At 32.4% G+C, this 17,360-nt stretch overlaps 3 protein-coding genes across 5 annotated transcripts; 2 read left to right on the forward strand and 1 right to left on the reverse strand.

Annotated features, from left to right (window-relative positions):
* The first annotated feature begins 751 nt into the window (after positions 1-751).
* On the forward strand, positions 752-2,508 carry LOC137825484 (large ribosomal subunit protein uL13w). The gene is made up of 4 exons (XM_068631150.1): positions 752-1,182; positions 1,653-1,769; positions 1,887-1,974; positions 2,184-2,508. Exons 1-4 carry the CDS (start codon positions 911-913, stop codon positions 2,325-2,327), a joined length of 621 nt encoding a protein of 206 aa, XP_068487251.1. The 5' UTR covers positions 752-910; the 3' UTR covers positions 2,328-2,508.
* Positions 2,509-3,507: 999 nt separating this feature from the next.
* LOC137825483 (uncharacterized) lies at positions 3,508-9,965 on the reverse strand. Of its 3 annotated transcripts, none has more exons than XM_068631149.2 (5): positions 9,840-9,957; positions 5,431-5,581; positions 5,282-5,335; positions 5,006-5,057; positions 3,508-3,919 (listed from the first exon to the last, which is right to left on the reverse strand). In XM_068631149.2, the coding sequence occupies exons 2-5, from the start codon at positions 5,487-5,489 to the stop codon at positions 3,710-3,712; spliced, it is 375 nt and encodes a 124-aa protein (XP_068487250.2). In that variant the 5' UTR covers positions 5,490-5,581; positions 9,840-9,957; the 3' UTR covers positions 3,508-3,709. The 3 variants fall into 3 exon arrangements, with proteins under 3 accessions (XP_068487250.2, XP_090149882.1, XP_090149883.1); XM_090293756.1 differs by lacking the exon at positions 3,508-3,919 and adding an exon at positions 4,209-4,591 and having other exon boundaries at positions 5,429-5,581; positions 9,840-9,965; XM_090293757.1 differs by lacking the exon at positions 3,508-3,919 and having other exon boundaries at positions 5,000-5,057; positions 5,429-5,581; positions 9,840-9,963.
* Positions 9,966-12,844: 2,879 nt separating this feature from the next.
* Positions 12,845-16,966, forward strand: LOC137826212 (Serinc-domain containing serine and sphingolipid biosynthesis protein). Its single transcript, XM_068632099.2, has 6 exons — positions 12,845-13,225; positions 13,796-14,035; positions 15,021-15,132; positions 15,237-15,411; positions 15,874-16,114; positions 16,359-16,966. The coding sequence occupies exons 1-6, from the start codon at positions 13,042-13,044 to the stop codon at positions 16,637-16,639; spliced, it is 1,233 nt and encodes a 410-aa protein (XP_068488200.1). The 5' UTR covers positions 12,845-13,041; the 3' UTR covers positions 16,640-16,966.
* Positions 16,967-17,360: the final 394 nt, after the last annotated feature.

Here is a 17,360-nt window from a genome sequence, read left to right on the forward strand (position 1 = left end):
TATTCTTTCTCTGACCATACAATTTTTCATTCCCTATTTCAATTATTGCTAGACTTATTCAATATTAAAAAATTTCACTTATACCCATAAAGGTACTTTCTCTTTTATCATTATCTTTTTTTTTATCATTATCTTGATTACACATTCTTCATTTATGTAATTTCGTTCAAATGATGTATTACATTTTAAGAAACATAAGTCTCAATTTCATTAAATTAAATAGTTTTTAGGAAACACTTTTGATTATTTCTACTCATTTTTAATATTCTTATTTATTATTTATTTTTTCACATAGAAATATTCAACTCTCAATTTTTTTCACATGAGATAGTCAAATTTAAATAATATTATAATAAATATATTGTTTTACTTGCATTTTGTAAACTTTTAAAATGAAATTGTAAACATTGAATTTGTTATAAAAAAATATTAAGCTACTTATGTGGAAGTTAAAATTGGAAAAAATGAAAAAAATATTCAAAAAAGCTTAAGAATGAACATTTTTTTTTCCTCTGAGATCATGATTTATTTTTTATTTTATGTAATTTGCTTACTTGATGTAATTAATTGAATTTTTAATTATTTATAATATAACTTTAATAATCTGATTATCATATAATTAACTTAAAATGTTTAAAAAAAATAAACTCAAAACCCAACTTGTTCATAAATTTCACCAGCAGCAAAAAAATATAATAAAATGTAAAACTAAATATTTTAAATTTTGTTGAGAAGGTGGGTTAGGCCCGTTGGGTGAAAAGCCCAACCCACACTCTCCAGCAACAAAAAACCCTAATCCAGTAATCCTTCTGCGCCTCCCTCTTATACTCAAAACCTTAGCACAGACACACAGAGGAAGAGACCAACGAACCAACCATCAGTGTTGTGAGAGAGAAAGGGAGAGAGAAAAATGGTTTCAGGTTCAGGGATCTGCGCCAAGAGGGTGGTTGTGGACGCGCGCCACCACATGCTGGGAAGACTGGCCTCGATCGTGGCCAAGGAGCTTCTCAATGGGCAAAAGGTGGTGGTGGTCAGGTGCGAGGAGATTTGCATCTCCGGGGGACTCGTGAGACAGAAGATGAAGTACATGCGTTTCCTCCGCAAGCGCATGAACACCAAACCCTCTCATGGCCCCATTCACTTCCGGGCTCCCGGCAAGATCTTCTGGCGCACCGTTCGTGGGTTAGTTTCATACCTTTTTGCCTCTTTTGAAAAAAAAATCATTAATTTACACTTTTTTAATATTTGCAATTGGTAGGACATTGTATAATTGAAACCTCGAGTTCCAAAAGTCTAATTTTTTCCCATGACATGATGAATGTCTTAGTAAATTGATGTGTATTGATGTTTGTGGATGAAAAATTGTATCTTTCACAATGAATATTGTGCTTGATTTTAATCGTGTTTAAGGGGTTAAGTGATCCGTGTATTCAACCTTGACTAGTTGGGTAGTGTTTGATGTTTTGGGGATTAATTTGTATTTTTTTCAATGTTAGATACTAATTCTTGCAATGAAGGATAGTGGGATTGTGTTTCGATGTTTTGGGGATTACTGTGTAATTTTTGCATTCTTAGAGTATGTGTTGCGATGAAGGATATTAATGTTGTTAATTAGTGGAATGTTTTTCTGAGAAGGATGTTTGTGTTTTCAGGATGATTCCTCACAAGACAAAGCGTGGGGAAGCTGCTCTTGATCGATTGAAGGTGTATGAAGGTATTCCTCCTCCATACGACAAGACTAAGAGGATGGTTGTCCCTGATGCTCTCAAGTGAGTTTTCCTTAGTATTTTTATTAATTTAGAAGAATTGATTTCGGTTCCTCAATCTGTTTGGATGTTATTATTGTGGTTTTTGTGGATGCTGAACTGGTGAATGGAATTAACCAGGGTGTTGAGGCTTCAGAAGGGACACAAATACTGTCTTCTAGGCAAATTGTCATCTGAGGTTGGATGGAACTATTATGATACCATCAGGGTGAGTTCTTACCTCCTTTTTTTGTGCTTACTATTTTATTTTTTTCCTGGTGAATTGTTGAGGAAAATCACTGGGTGAGTTATGTATGACAATTTGGTTTAGGGTTTAGGGTTTATGTATGACAATTTGGTCTCAGTGTAGCATAATGTGGCTCTGCTACTGTTGTAATTTTTTATTTTTGGGGTTTCTAATTGCTATGTTGCTAACAGGAACTGGAAAAGAAGAGGAAGGATAGAGCTCTATTGTGTTATGAGAGGAAGAAGCAGCTTGCCAAATTAAGGGTGAAAGCTGAGAAGGTTGCAGAGGAGAAGCTTGGTTCCCAAATTGAAATCCTTGCTCCTGTTAAGTACTGAGTAGTATGCTAGTTAGTGTTTTGAAGTTTTGGTTTGAGGTGTATACCAATCGAACTCCATTTCAGTTTTGCTGGTCATCTTGGACTCTAGATATGATAATCTTGGAATTTGTTTTACTTTGTTTGCTTTAGAATTTTTATGTCATCTGATTAAGTTATTATATGTTTTCTTTTGTGTTGCCCCTATGGTGTGATATAATGATTTGATTGTGGAAGTTAAATTTTACGCCCCGTATGAAGATGGACTAATTCCCATATAATGCTGTTTTTTACACCCGAGTCTCATTCCACAAGTGAAGTATAGGGAAACAAGTTCGTTCTAAAATTTATTGGATCTCAAGAGAATCCACACAGTAACATGTTGTAATAAAAAATTATAAAATTGCTGCAAACAATATTTCAAACATGTAATAACATCTATAAACATTCTCTTTGTTAACTTGTTCATGCCTAATGCTGGGATGTCAAAAAAAGTTTTCGAAATTCATAATTTTTAAGTATTACAAAGTCAGTTAGTTATGTTCTATTTTACTGTGAAGAAAACTATAATTGTCAGAACAAAAAATTTTAATTGTTGCCATGTCATGCTAAGGTCTCTAATCTCTATTTTCTTTCATGTTTTCGAGCTTCAATATTTTTTTACCATAATGTCTTTTTTGTGTTGAAGTTTTGTTTCATCAAAAGCATAATTTTTTCACGGTAAAGAATTAGATGACAATTAAAGGTGCACAATATGATTTTGCAAATAGCTTAAAGTTAGATGGTTCGATACTTATTTTATAAAATGTATCCATATGAAGTTTTTTCCTTAAACCACCCAATTGAACAATGCTGTGTTCGCATCATTAATTTACCTTGTGTAAATTTCCTAATTGATTTATCATATTCCTTAGATTTATTAGTTCACAAAAAATAATTTTACACATTTGAATATCATGAGAAATAAAGAGTGTTTATTTAAAAATAAGAGGGAAGCAAAAGATCGAACTAATTGAAAGGAAAAGTTGCTATAATCTTTTTGTAGAGTAGAATTCATGACATTTTTAGGTTTAGGGTCTATGTCATTATACATCAAATACAAAAAAATTGAAAGGCATTGGGAATATTACAGTTAAATAGGAGTCAATTGAATACCCATTCTTGGCTTTGGAGAGACATGGTTTGTAAATAATAGTTATACATGACATACAAAAATGTGACAAGATATATTGCCAATCCAAACGCCGAATAACATCCAAATAATTGTCGTTTTGGAGTATTGTATTAGAAATGAAAAGATAGGAGAGTAGATGATAAATTGTATTCTAGACATAGATTATAATATTTTTCTCCTCATCAGCTACAATTCTACACTAATTTTGACGACAAACTAACTTTGTTCTTTCATTCATTGTTTTCTCTATGTGAGAGGGAAGAGGTATTGGAGGCATGTGACTGAGAATTCTTGTTGAGGATGAAACCTTTACTCGCAATGTTTTTGTAAAATGTCCTAAAGCTCTTAACACCGTCATCTAAATTACTCTGCAGCATCTGAGGGGAAAACAGTTCTGGCTTTTCTGAAGCTTTTTTGACCGAGATTACTGCCAAATTTATCTACAAAAAGAGATTGTGGAAGTCACAAACAAGTTTAATGATGGAGTAGTAACAATACTTCAACCCAATAACACTTTTTGATTCATATCATAACAAGTAAAATTAGATACACTAAGGCATTTTTTCCAACTCTGCTCTGATCACATTGCCTTTGCTGCCTGCATTTGTTTAGGTATTAAAAATAAGAATTTGTTGAAAAAATAACGTTTCTTACTCCTGAGAAATACAAACAAACTATTCCATAAGTTGTCACTACTGATTTACCTCAATATTACCGGTTAATCAACACTAGAAACAAAATTGGATCTTACAAATCCTAACATTTCAGTTGAGCATATACGTCAAACAATTTCAAACTTACAATCCTTACACGATGTTTGATCCTCTCAACTTCTAAAACCTATATAACTATTCATCATAAACTACTGAATAGTAATGAATTTAAAACAGCCTACTCCACATCTTTCATTTGTTTCTATGGGTAGGCTCTCCTCTTTAATATAAGGCAAAACGGTGATTGGTGATCACAAAGTTGCGGCATTCAAAACATGTACTGTTTAATTAATGTAGCTTGTTTACTGTAAATTATACATCAATTTGAAGATCTCAGATCAAGAGCAGCTGTGTTTCCATCAACTAATAGTCACTCTTGTAGTCTTGTAATGTAATATCCTAGTTAAACAAATAGAAGTAAAGTAATTCAGCCTTTTATACATATGGATAGTATTTGATCATGAATAATGTCTAATATGCAGAGAATTTAACTTTGTATTTGATGATCATGGTCCTTGAATCTTGATCTTATATGCACATTATTAGTTACAAACATTTTCAAAGTCATGCTTGCTGTGTCTTCGAAAAAAAATCCACCAATTATTCACTGATAAAACTTATAATGGAGGAGCAAAGATGAATATATTGGAGCAAGGCATAAGAAGAATAAATCAAAATAGGCCAGCTAAAAACAGTGTAAGCAATAAACTGATAGCGATGATAAAATCAAGAAAACAAAAATATATTAAAGGAAGTAAATGCTAGGCTCAAAACAAAGTGATGCTTCTAACAATGATAAAGTTGTCATCATACCGATTGTGAGGCCTTCTGCACCAAGGCTTTGGCAAGTGGCACTATGCAAAACCTTTAGACAGAAAAAAGAAAGAAAATTAATTAGCAAGTAAAGTATATATGAAAAAGGTGTTTTGTTGCTTAGCTTGTGTAGATAATTTCATTTGCTTTTTGCGCTCCTTAAATTAGAAAACTAAGCAGTAGATCGCACAGACAATGCTTATAAAGTACATCATTGACTTTTTGTGTATTCAGAAGCCACATCAAAAGATTTAATAGAAAAGGGAAATGTCTTACATTCCTCTGCCTCCATCAAGTGCTTCCTCTGCTGGGTCTTTCCACTCATCGATTCTGTCAGACAAACCAATATTTGAAAAATATAGTAGGGACAACATTAATACATATGAAAGAGAGAGAAAGGGAAAGATGGGGGAGAGAGATTACACCCATCCATAGCGACGGTCAAACAGAAGCTGCTTAGAAGATTGTCTGGAGTTTGAAACATTGACTCTTGAGCTTGTGGATTCCATCTACCACACTTATTTCCTATACTGAGAATATAAGGAAGTACCTTTGTGTTGATAACTGGAAAAGAAGCTGTAACAACAAAGAATTCAGACAGTCAGAGATTTGTTTAAGATCCAACATAGGGGACATTTTGTATTAGATAATTTTAACTTTTCTTTGAGCCAGTTTCGAAACATATGTCAACTTAGCAAAACTTTAATAGGTTCTGAGACGTTGAAAACTAAGAAAAAAAGTGAAATAAACAGTTTCATTAGCAAGATTTTAAAAAATTATGTATAGTTTTAAAAGATTGGTAAACTATCAGTTTTCCAGATTCAATCATGAAGCTTCAGGAAGATGGAATCATTGAATATACAATCATAATTAAATTTTTCACCCTGTAGTTAAATTTGACACTCGGCAATTCTTCAAAACAATCATCAGCAAAAGTTCATAGTCAATTATCAATTAATCCACAATAAGTCTTTTTAAGAGTCTGGTTGGACAATTTTTTACAGAAAATCCATAAACTAAAATTGGTTTATAACAGAGAGTAACAATTGAAAATGCAATAATATGCTAGAAATTGATCAACAAAGGCTTTTGTATTACATATGGTATCATGAGTGTTTATATACAATTAGGGAAGCAAAATAAACAACTGTACAGTAAATAGAAAATGTAACAGAAGAATACAGTAAATAGTAACAGAAAAGTAGAAATTAACAGTATTAAGAGCCTCCCCTCAAGCTGGGAATGAATATTTAACATTCCCAGCTAGAAACAAATGGTTTGAAAAACAGTAGGAGATAAAGCCTTGGTATACACATCAGCAAGTTGTAAAGAAGCAGAGATTGGCAAGAGTTTGAGCAGTCCACTGTTAACTTTTCTCTAACAATGTTGATATCATTATGTTTAGTGTGTTCATGGGAAACTTGATTAGAAGAAATCTGTAATACCGATTGGTTATCACAGTATAACAGTGATAGACAAATGAATGGAAGGCAAAAATCTTCATGAATAAAAGTCAACCACTGAATCTCACTAGTAGATGCTAAGGCATGATATTCTACCTCTGAAGAACTTCTAGAATCAGTGGATTGTTTCTTAGAACGCCATGATATTAATGAATCACCAATATAAATTGAAAAACCAGTAATAGAGTGCCACAAATCAATACAGCTGGCCCAGTCTGAGTCACTAAAGACTTTATGTTGAAGAATACTATTTGCAGCAAGAAAAATACCAGAACCAGGTGTACCTTTCAAATAACGAAGAACACAAAAAGCTGCTTGACTGTGGTCTAAAGTCAGTCAGGAAAACAAAGTGACTTAAATGCGGAATTAGAGTGAATCCCGGTGTTATAATCAATAGGAGTTGAAACAGGCATACTATTATCAGATTGTAAATCCAAAACGTATTTTTTCTGGAAGATATGGATTCCTCTTCATTAAGCTCTCCATGTAAAAATGCATTATTTATATCTAGCTCTCCATTTATGAATAGCTACAAGAGCTAGAGAAAATGGACTGTTGTGAGATTTGCAATAGGGTAAAAACGTATTAAAAAAATCAAGACCTTCCATTTGTGTATAGCCCTTGGCCACTAATCAAGCTTTGTAACGTTCTATGCTGCCATCTACACTGTGTTTAATTTTGAAAATCCAGAGACATCCCATTGTAGTTTTGTGAGGGGGTAAATCAGTGAGAGTCCAAGTATTATTTGCTTCTAAAGCAGTAATTTCAACATGCATAGCCTTAAGCCAACAATCAGACTTGGAAGCTTTCGATATGACTTTGCTAAACATGATATAATGATGAAAAGAACGAGAGACAATTATAAGAAAAGAAAATTTTCAAGAGGATAACTAATACCTGCAAAATTGATACTAGTTAGTGTATATGCTTGGTGATAATCTTGAAGGTAGGTAAGGGGTTGACGTGAACGATTGGAATGTCGAATATTAATGGATTGAGAGACTTGAATTTCAGTAGAAGGAACAATGTTAACGGTATCAGTATAAATATTTGGTACCTGAGTAAGTGTAGATGATCTGACAAAGGAAAAGAAGTGGATACAGGTAAAGAAGGTGAAGAAGAAGGTACTATAGAATTGTGATGAATGTAAGGAAAATGATCTTTGTAAAAAATTACACAGGGATGAGCTCCAGGATCAAGTTTCTTGCAGTGTGCAGTGTGCAGTGATAGTACTTGCATAGCATAAACAGCCAAACACACGTATAATAGAAATGTCACATCTATGTTTATGAAGATTTTCAAAAGTTGAAGTGTTATTTAAAAAGGGTGTTTGAATGCAATTAATGAGGTATGTGCATGTTGTAGTGCAAAACACCAAAACTCTTGTGGAAGATGAGACTGAAAAAGTAATGTTCTTGTAACATATAGAAGATGTTGGTGCTTTGGTTCTACTATTCCATTTTGCAGTGGAGTTTCAATGCATGTTTGATGAACAATTCCTTTAGAAGAAAAATAATCATGCATGTAAAATTCAACTCCATTATCATAGAAACAACAAATTGTATTTCCATTTGAGTGATAAATTGAATTATGTGAGGAGAACAAGTTTCAGCTTTTGAAAACATAAGAATTATCCAAGTATAGCGTGTATGGTCATCAACAATAGTTAAGAAATATTTATGTTCATGCATGGAATGGAAGTAATAGAACAAGGTCCCCATATGTCTATGTGTAAAATTTCAAAACACGGAGTAGCATGAGAATTACTTAAAGGAGATGACAACTTTCTTTGTAAGGTAAAAAGAATTAGAAAATTGAACTTGACCAGAGTGAGTAGCAAAAACCTGTTGACCATTAGGTAGCGTAACAGAAATAAGGTTAATAAGTTTTACAGAAGAAAAGTTTTGTAAGAGGAAACATGGTCTGTAGCTCCTGAATCTAAGATCCAAAGAAGCTACACATTGAAATTGAGTTTGTTTGATTAAAGCAAGTAATGCCTAAAATTGGTGAGGTGAAAAAGAAAAACGAAGATCATTTCTTGTCACAGTGTTATTAACAAATGTGTGTTTGTTATTGGAAAAGTAGTTTCTAGGAGGAAATCCATGCTTGTGATAGAAAACATCTATAGCGTGTCCCATTCATCCACAATGAGTGCAAATTTTCCACTGTGATTGTTAGCAATTTTTTCGTGTTTTGTATTTGAGGGAAATCCGGTGTTTGCAATATCAAACACTTTCTGTATGTCCAAATGCGACTACAAGAACTTAAAGTAGCTACATTTACTAGTGGGTTTGAGGAAAGATGTGTAATAGAACCAAGAATTTGCCGTTCTTGTTGTACAACAGATCCATGAGTAAACACATGAGAACAAACATTATTGTATTGCTCGTTTAATCCGCGTAAAAACTGCTTTGCTCTATCTTCAAGTTTGTGCTGAGGGATGACACATGAAACTTTGCATGAACATTTAATGGAACAAGTACAAACATGATCTGGTCTAAAATTCTCCAATTCATCCCACAAAAGCTAGAAACTATATGTTTAGAGGAACTATGTAAGAGTTTCTAAACTTTTATACACAAGCTAGAAACTCATTCAACTTTTCCTTATTTTCTCTCATGGAAGTGCTTATGGAGAAGTTTGTCTAAACATGCTCTAAAGTTTTAACAAGATGATTGGAATTTTAACAGTAACTCCTCAAGAAAAGCATGGTCAGATACAAAATAGTTAATCTATGCCTGTGTCAAGACACAAACATACTTAAGCTAGATACAATATAATCCATAAAATTCGCTCTACCATTTTTGTCAACTTAGCCTCAGAATACTTAAAAAGCAAATCAGAGAAGGAAAACAATGTAACTATTACACATGTCAGATTCAGCCCAATAAAGAATTTAAACAAAAACTAATGTAGCAATAGTATCTCTGCCACACATGACCTGATTTCTGTTAATTTCATCAAACACCCTTCACCAGGTTTTAAAACACAGTCTGTGATAATGATTTCGGTATAATGTTAAGCAATTGTGGCCACAAACAGCCATATTTGTCCAAAATTCTCACAATTTCAAAGATTGTGATGAAACCTTGACTATGACCGAAATTTAAGACCAGTGATGTGTGTGCTATTTAACTTTTACACCAATCAAAGAATTACTGAGCACCCAACTTTGAAAACTTTCAAACACAAACGACTGTAATGTATAAATTCTATACCCTTGAACAGAACATAAAGTTCTCTCCATTCTGAGAATTAACAGGTGAGTTAAACAAGGAAAATACGTTATCAGTGACATTTCCAATCGTGAAACTAACCTAGAAGGTACCATAAGTAGAGGAAAACGAAAATTAGACAAAGAAATGAGTTACCTTTTGGATAAAAATTGAAGCTTGGAAATGGGTGTTGCTCAAAATAACGATTATTTAGATGGTGTGAAGAAAGAAATGCGTTTGTGTGAAGCGGCAGCAGAATAAGCTCAGAAAAGATAAAGCTGCGATTTGATGTGTGTGTTTTTATTTTTTATTTATTTTTTATTTATTTTTTATTTATTTTTTATTTATAAAATAGATGTTTGGCAATCATGAATCAGAATTGAACATAGATCTTAGGGCGAATCATTTTTTTAAGAATTACCTTCTTATTTAATATTTGTAAAATAAAAATAGATAATATTTAATTAATACCAATGTAGTATTTTAAATGTACAGTGTTAATGTTTATGTTTATATACTTAAAATTTGAAACTAACAAATACTTTTATTTTCATAAAAACTTGATTAATTCAAGGTTTAATGTTCAATGTTCGAACTGATTTTAAATAAATTATTATATTTAAATCATATTACAAATATAATATCATAATATTATAATGTAAATTTTTTAAACATATATTTATAAGTTTTTAACTTTTAAAGAAAATATAAAAATTATAATAAAATATGTTATCGTGTTTAAATGAACGTTTTCTAACGAAGAATAAATAAAATAAAATGAAGCACTTCAGTATACCCAACCCTTATACAAAAATCAAAATCAGTTTCATTGCACCCAACCAGCTAAGAATCCAAACGACCTTACACCACTTTATCTAAAATTACAAACCAAAACAAGATATAGAATCTCAATAACATCAACCCACCCGTGAAACACACATTCATGATAAACACATAAACCAACACTTAAACCATGTATTTGTCAGCAGTCTGACATACGCCAAAACCTAATTGCCAAAAAACAACAACCAAACCTGCGAGAAGAAATTATAAGCCAGACAGACCTGCACACAACACAAACACCTTCCAAGCACAACCCAAGGGCACACACCACTACTTCCAAGTATGGGCAAAAACATTAGTTAAAAAATCCCAAAAAATCAATCTTTCAAATATCTCATACTACAATGAGATTTCAAACACCAATCTGAGTAGGAGAAAACAACTAATCTTTCTTTTACCGTGACCTAATACCAAGTCTTCCTTTGTACCACAGTAAATACCTCCACTAGATTTACCCATTCTTAAACACAATCCTATTCCTGTGATTCCAAATTTCACTTACAATGCCTATCCAAATGCCTCCCCAACACCTAATAATAGCATATTTCAAGCCTATAGGTTTAAACATTCAAAAATGCATTTGTGCATCACAATGTAGAACCAAAGAAGACCCCAGCCACTCGAGACACATAACCCAAATTCTCCAAGAGATCCTACATTCAAAAAATAAATGTCTTACCGACTCTTCTTCCACACCACATAGGGGACATCGATCACTCACGGTATATCACGTCTCAAGAGATTGTCCTTAATGAGAATGATATTACATAACACCCTTTGTACCGAAGGTAAAGTCTTTAAAGTCCAGAATTCCGCGAAGAGTTCCTCAACTACTACAGACTCCTCCCCCATGAAAATATTATAGGTTGCCTTCACAGAGAAGTCCGTAAAATCAACATCCCTCCAAAGTCATTTATCGGGCTTAAATCCACCCTCTCTTGTCAACCTCTTATTATCCAACATCTGCAATAAAAGAACAGCCAAACTGGATTCCAACACAAAAAGATTTCTTCTGCAGCTTCCACAACCAATTATTATTATTATTCCAAACCCCAATTATTATTAAGTTCAAAATTTTAATAACACTTATCAATATTTATTATTGATAATAAATTCATATGTACATAAAATGATAACAATTTTAGTTGTTTTAAGAAAAAAAACTTTAAAATAATTTATCATTAGATATTTTTAACTGAATTGACTCAAACCGATTTTCGATTATTTGAAGAGTAATTTCTCAAGTTGGTTTGTGATTTCTTTGAATCGATTATTTGATTTGTGAATGGTCAGATTTGATTTGATATGGAAAAATGAAAAATATATTTTGAATTTAAGATATATATTTTATATTGTGATAATTAATTTTTTTTTCTTGATAATATCTTATCAAAATTTGTTAAAATTTAATATAAAAATAAAGTTAAAAGTAATAGATTAAAAAGTTAAGTCATCAAAATAACCAAGTTTATGCATAAGATAAAGATTAAGTTCTATTGTATTTATTTTATTTTTTTAACAAAATAAACTAATTTATTTTTATTATTATTAGTAGTATTATTTTTCTATTTTTCATTTAAAAATATATATATTTTTTATTTATATCTTCACAAAAAAATATTAAAGATTTATATAATATATTAATTTGTGACTTAGTTGGACATCAAACTTATTTTACCTATATACTAACGAAGTTATTGATTGTTCTCTTTGATTAAAATTTGGAGAGGTGGATAATAATAAATATTTTGTTATTTGTTTGCATAAGTTTTTCTTAATTTAATTACATCTTCAATCTTACATTTGTGTCATTTCCTTACTAAATAAAAAACAATTTTTTAAAGGAGCAAATTCTACATTTTTTAAATAAATATTTTTTGAATTTTTTAATGTGTGTTTAATTATACTGACCAAACTTAATAGTTGTTTGATTTTTTTTGATAAAGAGTCTTTTATTGGACTAGTTACTAAATTAAATGAATTATAAATTAAATTTAAATAATATAGTGTAAGAAATAAAAAAATTTAAAACTAAATGCATAAGAAAAGTGAAATACTCCAGTGAAAGTCATGAAAAAAGCACTAAAAGTATAAAATATAGAAGAAGATAGAAATTTATAAAAAAAATGACTAAATATATTCCTGTGAAATAGTCCTCTTCAAAAATAACATTTAAAACACTATTGTTCAAGATAATGATATTTTAATATATTTAAATAAAGGGGTATTTATTTTATTTTATTTTGTTTCGTACTTATCCATATTTGTTTTCATGCCCCAAAAGATATATGAAATGACACAGTGCCCCAAAAAGACGCGGCATGAAAGGGGTGAAAAGGTCAAGTCATGGGAAATTACCAAATATTCTTCATCCTCTTTCTCGCTCTCCTCACTCCTTGTCTTCGTCTTCGCCCTAATCAAATTCAATTCCAACTCCTCTCATCAAAACCCGCACTTGAACCAATCCTCACTCGTGAAACCCTAATTCGATCTCAGAAGAAGAAGAAGAGGATCGATGTGGGCAGCTTCTTGCCTTGCGTCATGCTGCGCGGCGTGCGCATGCGACGCCTGCAGGACCGTCGTTTCGGGAATCAGCCGTCGTTCCGCGCGGATCGCTTACTGCGGCCTCTTCGCCTTCTCTCTCATCGTCGCTTGGATCCTCCGTGAGGTCGCCGCTCCTCTCATGGAATCTCTTCCATGTAACCATCCCTTCCTTTTTTTCCCCTTATAATCATCGACTTCATCTTATTTCTCAGTCGTCAATTTTCTCTACGATTGTTAAGTTCTGTTTATGCAATGAATGTCCGAAATCAAATTGAGTTACTCTTGAAATTAACAAGCTGTTAATTGAAAGCATATCATTTGTTGTGATTGTCATGGCGCCCGCCCTAGGGTTTTATTATCAAGCATATCATTTTGTTATTTTTTTTTCAGTACAAAATTGGTTTGTTATATAATTTCTTATATTCTATGTAGTACAAGTACATAATTTTTATCCTGAGGTGAAGTGTTGTTGCATATTAAGCCATAATTAAGGCTTTGCACTCTGGTGGGGTCTCGAATTATCCCTCACAAGGTTCGGTCTTTTGAATTAGTTATGAGACTAATTTTTTGGTTGGGAGCTAAGTCACGCTGAATTTTCATATCTTTTCTCCAAGGATGTGTAGTTAATTGCTGGTTTTGGTGATGCGGGTGTACTGTTGGATGACTGAAGTTTTTGAGATGTGTAGATGAGATCGTTGTTGTTAATGCTGTTGTTAATACCGCAGGGATTAATCACTTCAGTCACACTCCTAGCAGAGAATGGTTTGAAACTGATGCAGTTTTGCGGGTTAGCTTGGGGAATTTTCTGTTTTTCACTATTCTAGCGGTTTTGATGACTGGTGTAAAAACCCAGAGGGATCCTCGGGATGGTATGCACCACGGAGGTTGGATGATGAAAATTATCTGTTGGTTCCTTCTGGTAATCTTTATGTTTTTCGTTCCAAACGAGATCATCGGCTTCTATGGTAAGAATTTCTTCTAATGTGATTTCCATTGATCCATAGTAGTTGATTATCTCACATGTTGAACTCTTTGTACTTCTACGTTGCTTTAGTCATATATTTGGGCCTGCATAATATGATTACAACTTTGAAATAAATAGTATCAGGACGTACAATTTGTCTCTGGAAAATGTAGCTATACTTCAGGTTCATGCCTGATGTCTCTAGCCTTGAATAAGACGACTTCTTTGTGCTTCTAGACATAGAGTGTGTTTGAGACAACTGCAAAAATGAGATTATTTCAACAATTGATTATAATTAGAATCAGTTTTATTTGGGTAAGTTAGCTCAAAATATTTTTAAAATATTTGTTTGGATACAACAAAAAATAAGTTTGGGGGTATATGTCTATAGAAAGGGGAACAAAAATGTTGGGATATTTTGGGGTAATTTGGCAAGAATTTTCTTTAGGAGAAAGAAAAGCTTTTGGTAAATGATCATGAGCTTCAAATTTTCAGAATATGAAAAAAAAAACTCCTATTTGAGAAAAAAGGGAATTTTACAAATTTCAGTTATTATCCGCAACACACAGTTAGAGGACTTAGCTGTGTCATTGGATGATGGAAGTCCAGCTGGAATGAAAAGATTGTTGTAATAAACCTTAGATTCTTTATAATATACCCTTGTACCTTATTTATTTGAGCTATTCGTTGAATTTGGAATTACTTCTCATGATCAAAATATTGTTTTAAAAATCATTTGATCACTGTATTGTTTTCTTTAAATGTCTAGTGTAGTGAGTGACTCACAATTTGTTTGAAATCTTAATGAAAACAGTATCCAGTCTTAATAAAAGCCTTAAATTTTAGAGATACCAAAGATTATTGTGCTTAAACAGATTGAATTGAAAGAGGATATGTATATATGTGTGTTCACATACACTTCACATGCACTTGATATGTAAATTATTTCATTGTTTATGGTAATGATGAGGTATTACAATACGCAGAAACAATATCAAAGTTTGGCTCGGGCATGTTTCTCCTTGTTCAAGTCATGCTCTTGTTAGATTTTGTTCATGGATGGAATGACAAATGGGTTGGATTTGATGAACAATTCTGGTTAGTTTTTTTATATCACTCCTGTAGTGTCATTTTCTTTATTTGATTAGTTGTCATTATATTTTTGAATTAGTATTTCAGTATTTACCTGTTTATTTATACAGGTACGTTGCACTATTTGTTGTTTCACTTGTTTGTTATTTGGCAACATTTGCATTCTCGGGAGTTCTCTACCACTTCTTCACACCATCTGGACAAGACTGTGGCATCAATGTCTTTTTTATTACCATGACCCTGATTCTCGCATTTGTTTTTGCCATAGTGGCTTTGCATCCTGCAGTAAGTTCATTTTTTTATTTATTTTCATTGTAGTTAACTACTATTAATTTATTTTCCTTGTTTTTCATATGCGCTATGTTAATTTTCCAAATATGTCTCTTATATGATATTGATTTGTCTTGTGCTTATTTTCCATTTGTTTTGATTTGACTTAAATACTTGGTTAAAATATTACTATGTAGAAAGTTCATATATAATCTTTTTATTTATTGAAGGTACTTTCTTTTCTGCTATCTTTGTTATCTTGGGTTAATGTTTCTTACGGAGCGGTAACTTAGTAGAGATGTCTCTAAAATGTATATTTATTCCTGTGAGCCTGGATGTGACTGAAATTTTCTAATTTGGGCTTGAAGCATAAATTACTGAAGTTTTATTGTTTAGATGGGAATTACTTTTATCCTGTTTGTAGATCATTCATTACTTTAGTTGGATTTGAGGTTTCTGAATTATATTCATATTCAGGTAAACGGAAGTGTTTTGCCTGCTTCAGTAATATCATTATACTGCACTTATCTCTGCTATAGTGCACTGGCTAGTGAACCAAGAGATTACGAGTGCAATGGTCTTCACAAACACTCCAAAGCTGTTTCCACTGGCACCGTTACAATGGGTTTAGTCACAACTGTTCTATCTGTTGTTTATTCTGCTGTGCGGGCTGGATCTTCTGCTGCAGTCCTTTCCCCGCCTAGCTCCCCTCGAGCTGGTAAATATTATTTAAATCCAATGTTTCTCTTTCATCGTTTATATTAACAATTCAAAAAGTTGGTCACCAAATATCTGAGTTTGAAATCTAAGAATGGTTTTATTGACCTTGAAGCTGAATTTGATGTTGGAGTTTGGTGGCATGAAAAGAAATAATAATGTCTTGTTATTTGATTATATCATTGAATTACTGAAGTTTGTGACATGCAAATACTGACTATCTTTCATTTCTACTGGTTCTGCAGGTAAGCCTTTGCTTCCATTGGATGCAAGGGAGGAAGAAGATAAGGAGAAAGCAAAGCCAGTTACATATTCATATGCCTTCTTCCACTTGATCTTCTCTCTTGCTAGCATGTATTCTGCAATGCTTCTGACAGGTTGGTCAACATCTGTTGGAGAGAGTGGGAAGTTGGTTGACGTGGGATGGCCTTCTGTGTGGGTTCGGATTGTCACTTCCTGGGCAACTGCTCTGCTTTACTTGTGGTCTCTCGTAGCTCCTATCATGTTCCCAGAAAGGGAGTTCTGAGCATCATGTTCCTCAGTTTCATGATTGAGGAAAAATGTATCTCCCCTAATTAATTAACTACTCCATAGTCGACTGGTGTTGCTTTGGAAATACGGTGTGCATCTATATCAACATACATTGGAATAAAGTGTTATGAATGACATGATTCCAAGTCGTGTTCTTTTAACTGTATAGTAAAAGATTTGTGCCATGTACAAATCTTTATTTGTCCATATGGTCTGACTTTCTGCATTTAAAATCATGCAATTTCATTGTCTTGTCCGTGTGTTGTGAACTGATCTTCAACATTGAAAGAAGAATGAATAAGAACATTCTTGATTATGAAAATGATAGTAGGTGGTGCGTGTCTGTATACAGCATTTGACAAGGAAAATAATTACTTTAGGCATGTTATCAAGTTTATTGTGTTTCGGAAAAACTTCCTCACGAAATTTGACTTTAGAATGTTTATCAGCGATAAGGATAAGTAGGTATTTTTTTAGAACGAATCTTTTAATACAAATTACTCTAGGGGGTTATTATTCTTTAAGTGCTATTATAAGGAATACTAAATATCTACGTCTTGCGTTTGTTTCGGTTTAAAACAACTCTTTTACATTTCTTTAAAAGATTAGTTTGTATACAAAATTTAAAATAATTGTAGTTGAAAATATTTTTGGGAAAAGAAAAAAATAATAAAATAAAATATATATATATAAGGTTAAATATATTTTTATCCTCC

The sequence above is a fragment of the Phaseolus vulgaris genome, chromosome 8 (genome assembly GCF_051622355.1).
Source record: "Phaseolus vulgaris cultivar YP4 chromosome 8, ASM5162235v1, whole genome shotgun sequence".
NCBI lineage: Eukaryota > Viridiplantae > Streptophyta > Magnoliopsida > Fabales > Fabaceae > Phaseolus > Phaseolus vulgaris.

Excerpts from the sequence above, each read along its gene's own strand:
- LOC137825484 (XM_068631150.1), top strand. The coding sequence starts at position 911 with ATGGTTTCAGGTTCAGGGATCTGCGCCAAGAGGGTGGTTGTGGACGCG. Across the intron at positions 1,183-1,652 it reads TTCTGGCGCACCGTTCGTGG|GATGATTCCTCACAAGACAA; the intron begins GTTAGTTTCATA and ends TTGTGTTTTCAG. Across the intron at positions 1,975-2,183 it reads ACTATTATGATACCATCAGG|GAACTGGAAAAGAAGAGGAA; the intron begins GTGAGTTCTTAC and ends TGTTGCTAACAG.
- LOC137825483 (XM_068631149.2), bottom strand. The coding sequence starts at position 5,489 with ATGTTTCAAACTCCAGACAATCTTCTAAGCAGCTTCTGTTTGACCGTC. Across the intron at positions 5,336-5,430 it reads TTGACCGTCGCTATGGATGG|AATCGATGAGTGGAAAGACC; the intron begins GTGTAATCTCTC and ends TTTGTCTGACAG. Across the intron at positions 3,920-5,005 it reads TGCAGAAGGCCTCACAATCG|ATAAATTTGGCAGTAATCTC; the intron begins GTATGATGACAA and ends CTCTTTTTGTAG.
- LOC137826212 (XM_068632099.2), top strand. The coding sequence starts at position 13,042 with ATGTGGGCAGCTTCTTGCCTTGCGTCATGCTGCGCGGCGTGCGCATGC. Across the intron at positions 14,036-15,020 it reads CGAGATCATCGGCTTCTATG|AAACAATATCAAAGTTTGGC; the intron begins GTAAGAATTTCT and ends TACAATACGCAG. Across the intron at positions 15,133-15,236 it reads GGATTTGATGAACAATTCTG|GTACGTTGCACTATTTGTTG; the intron begins GTTAGTTTTTTT and ends TTATTTATACAG.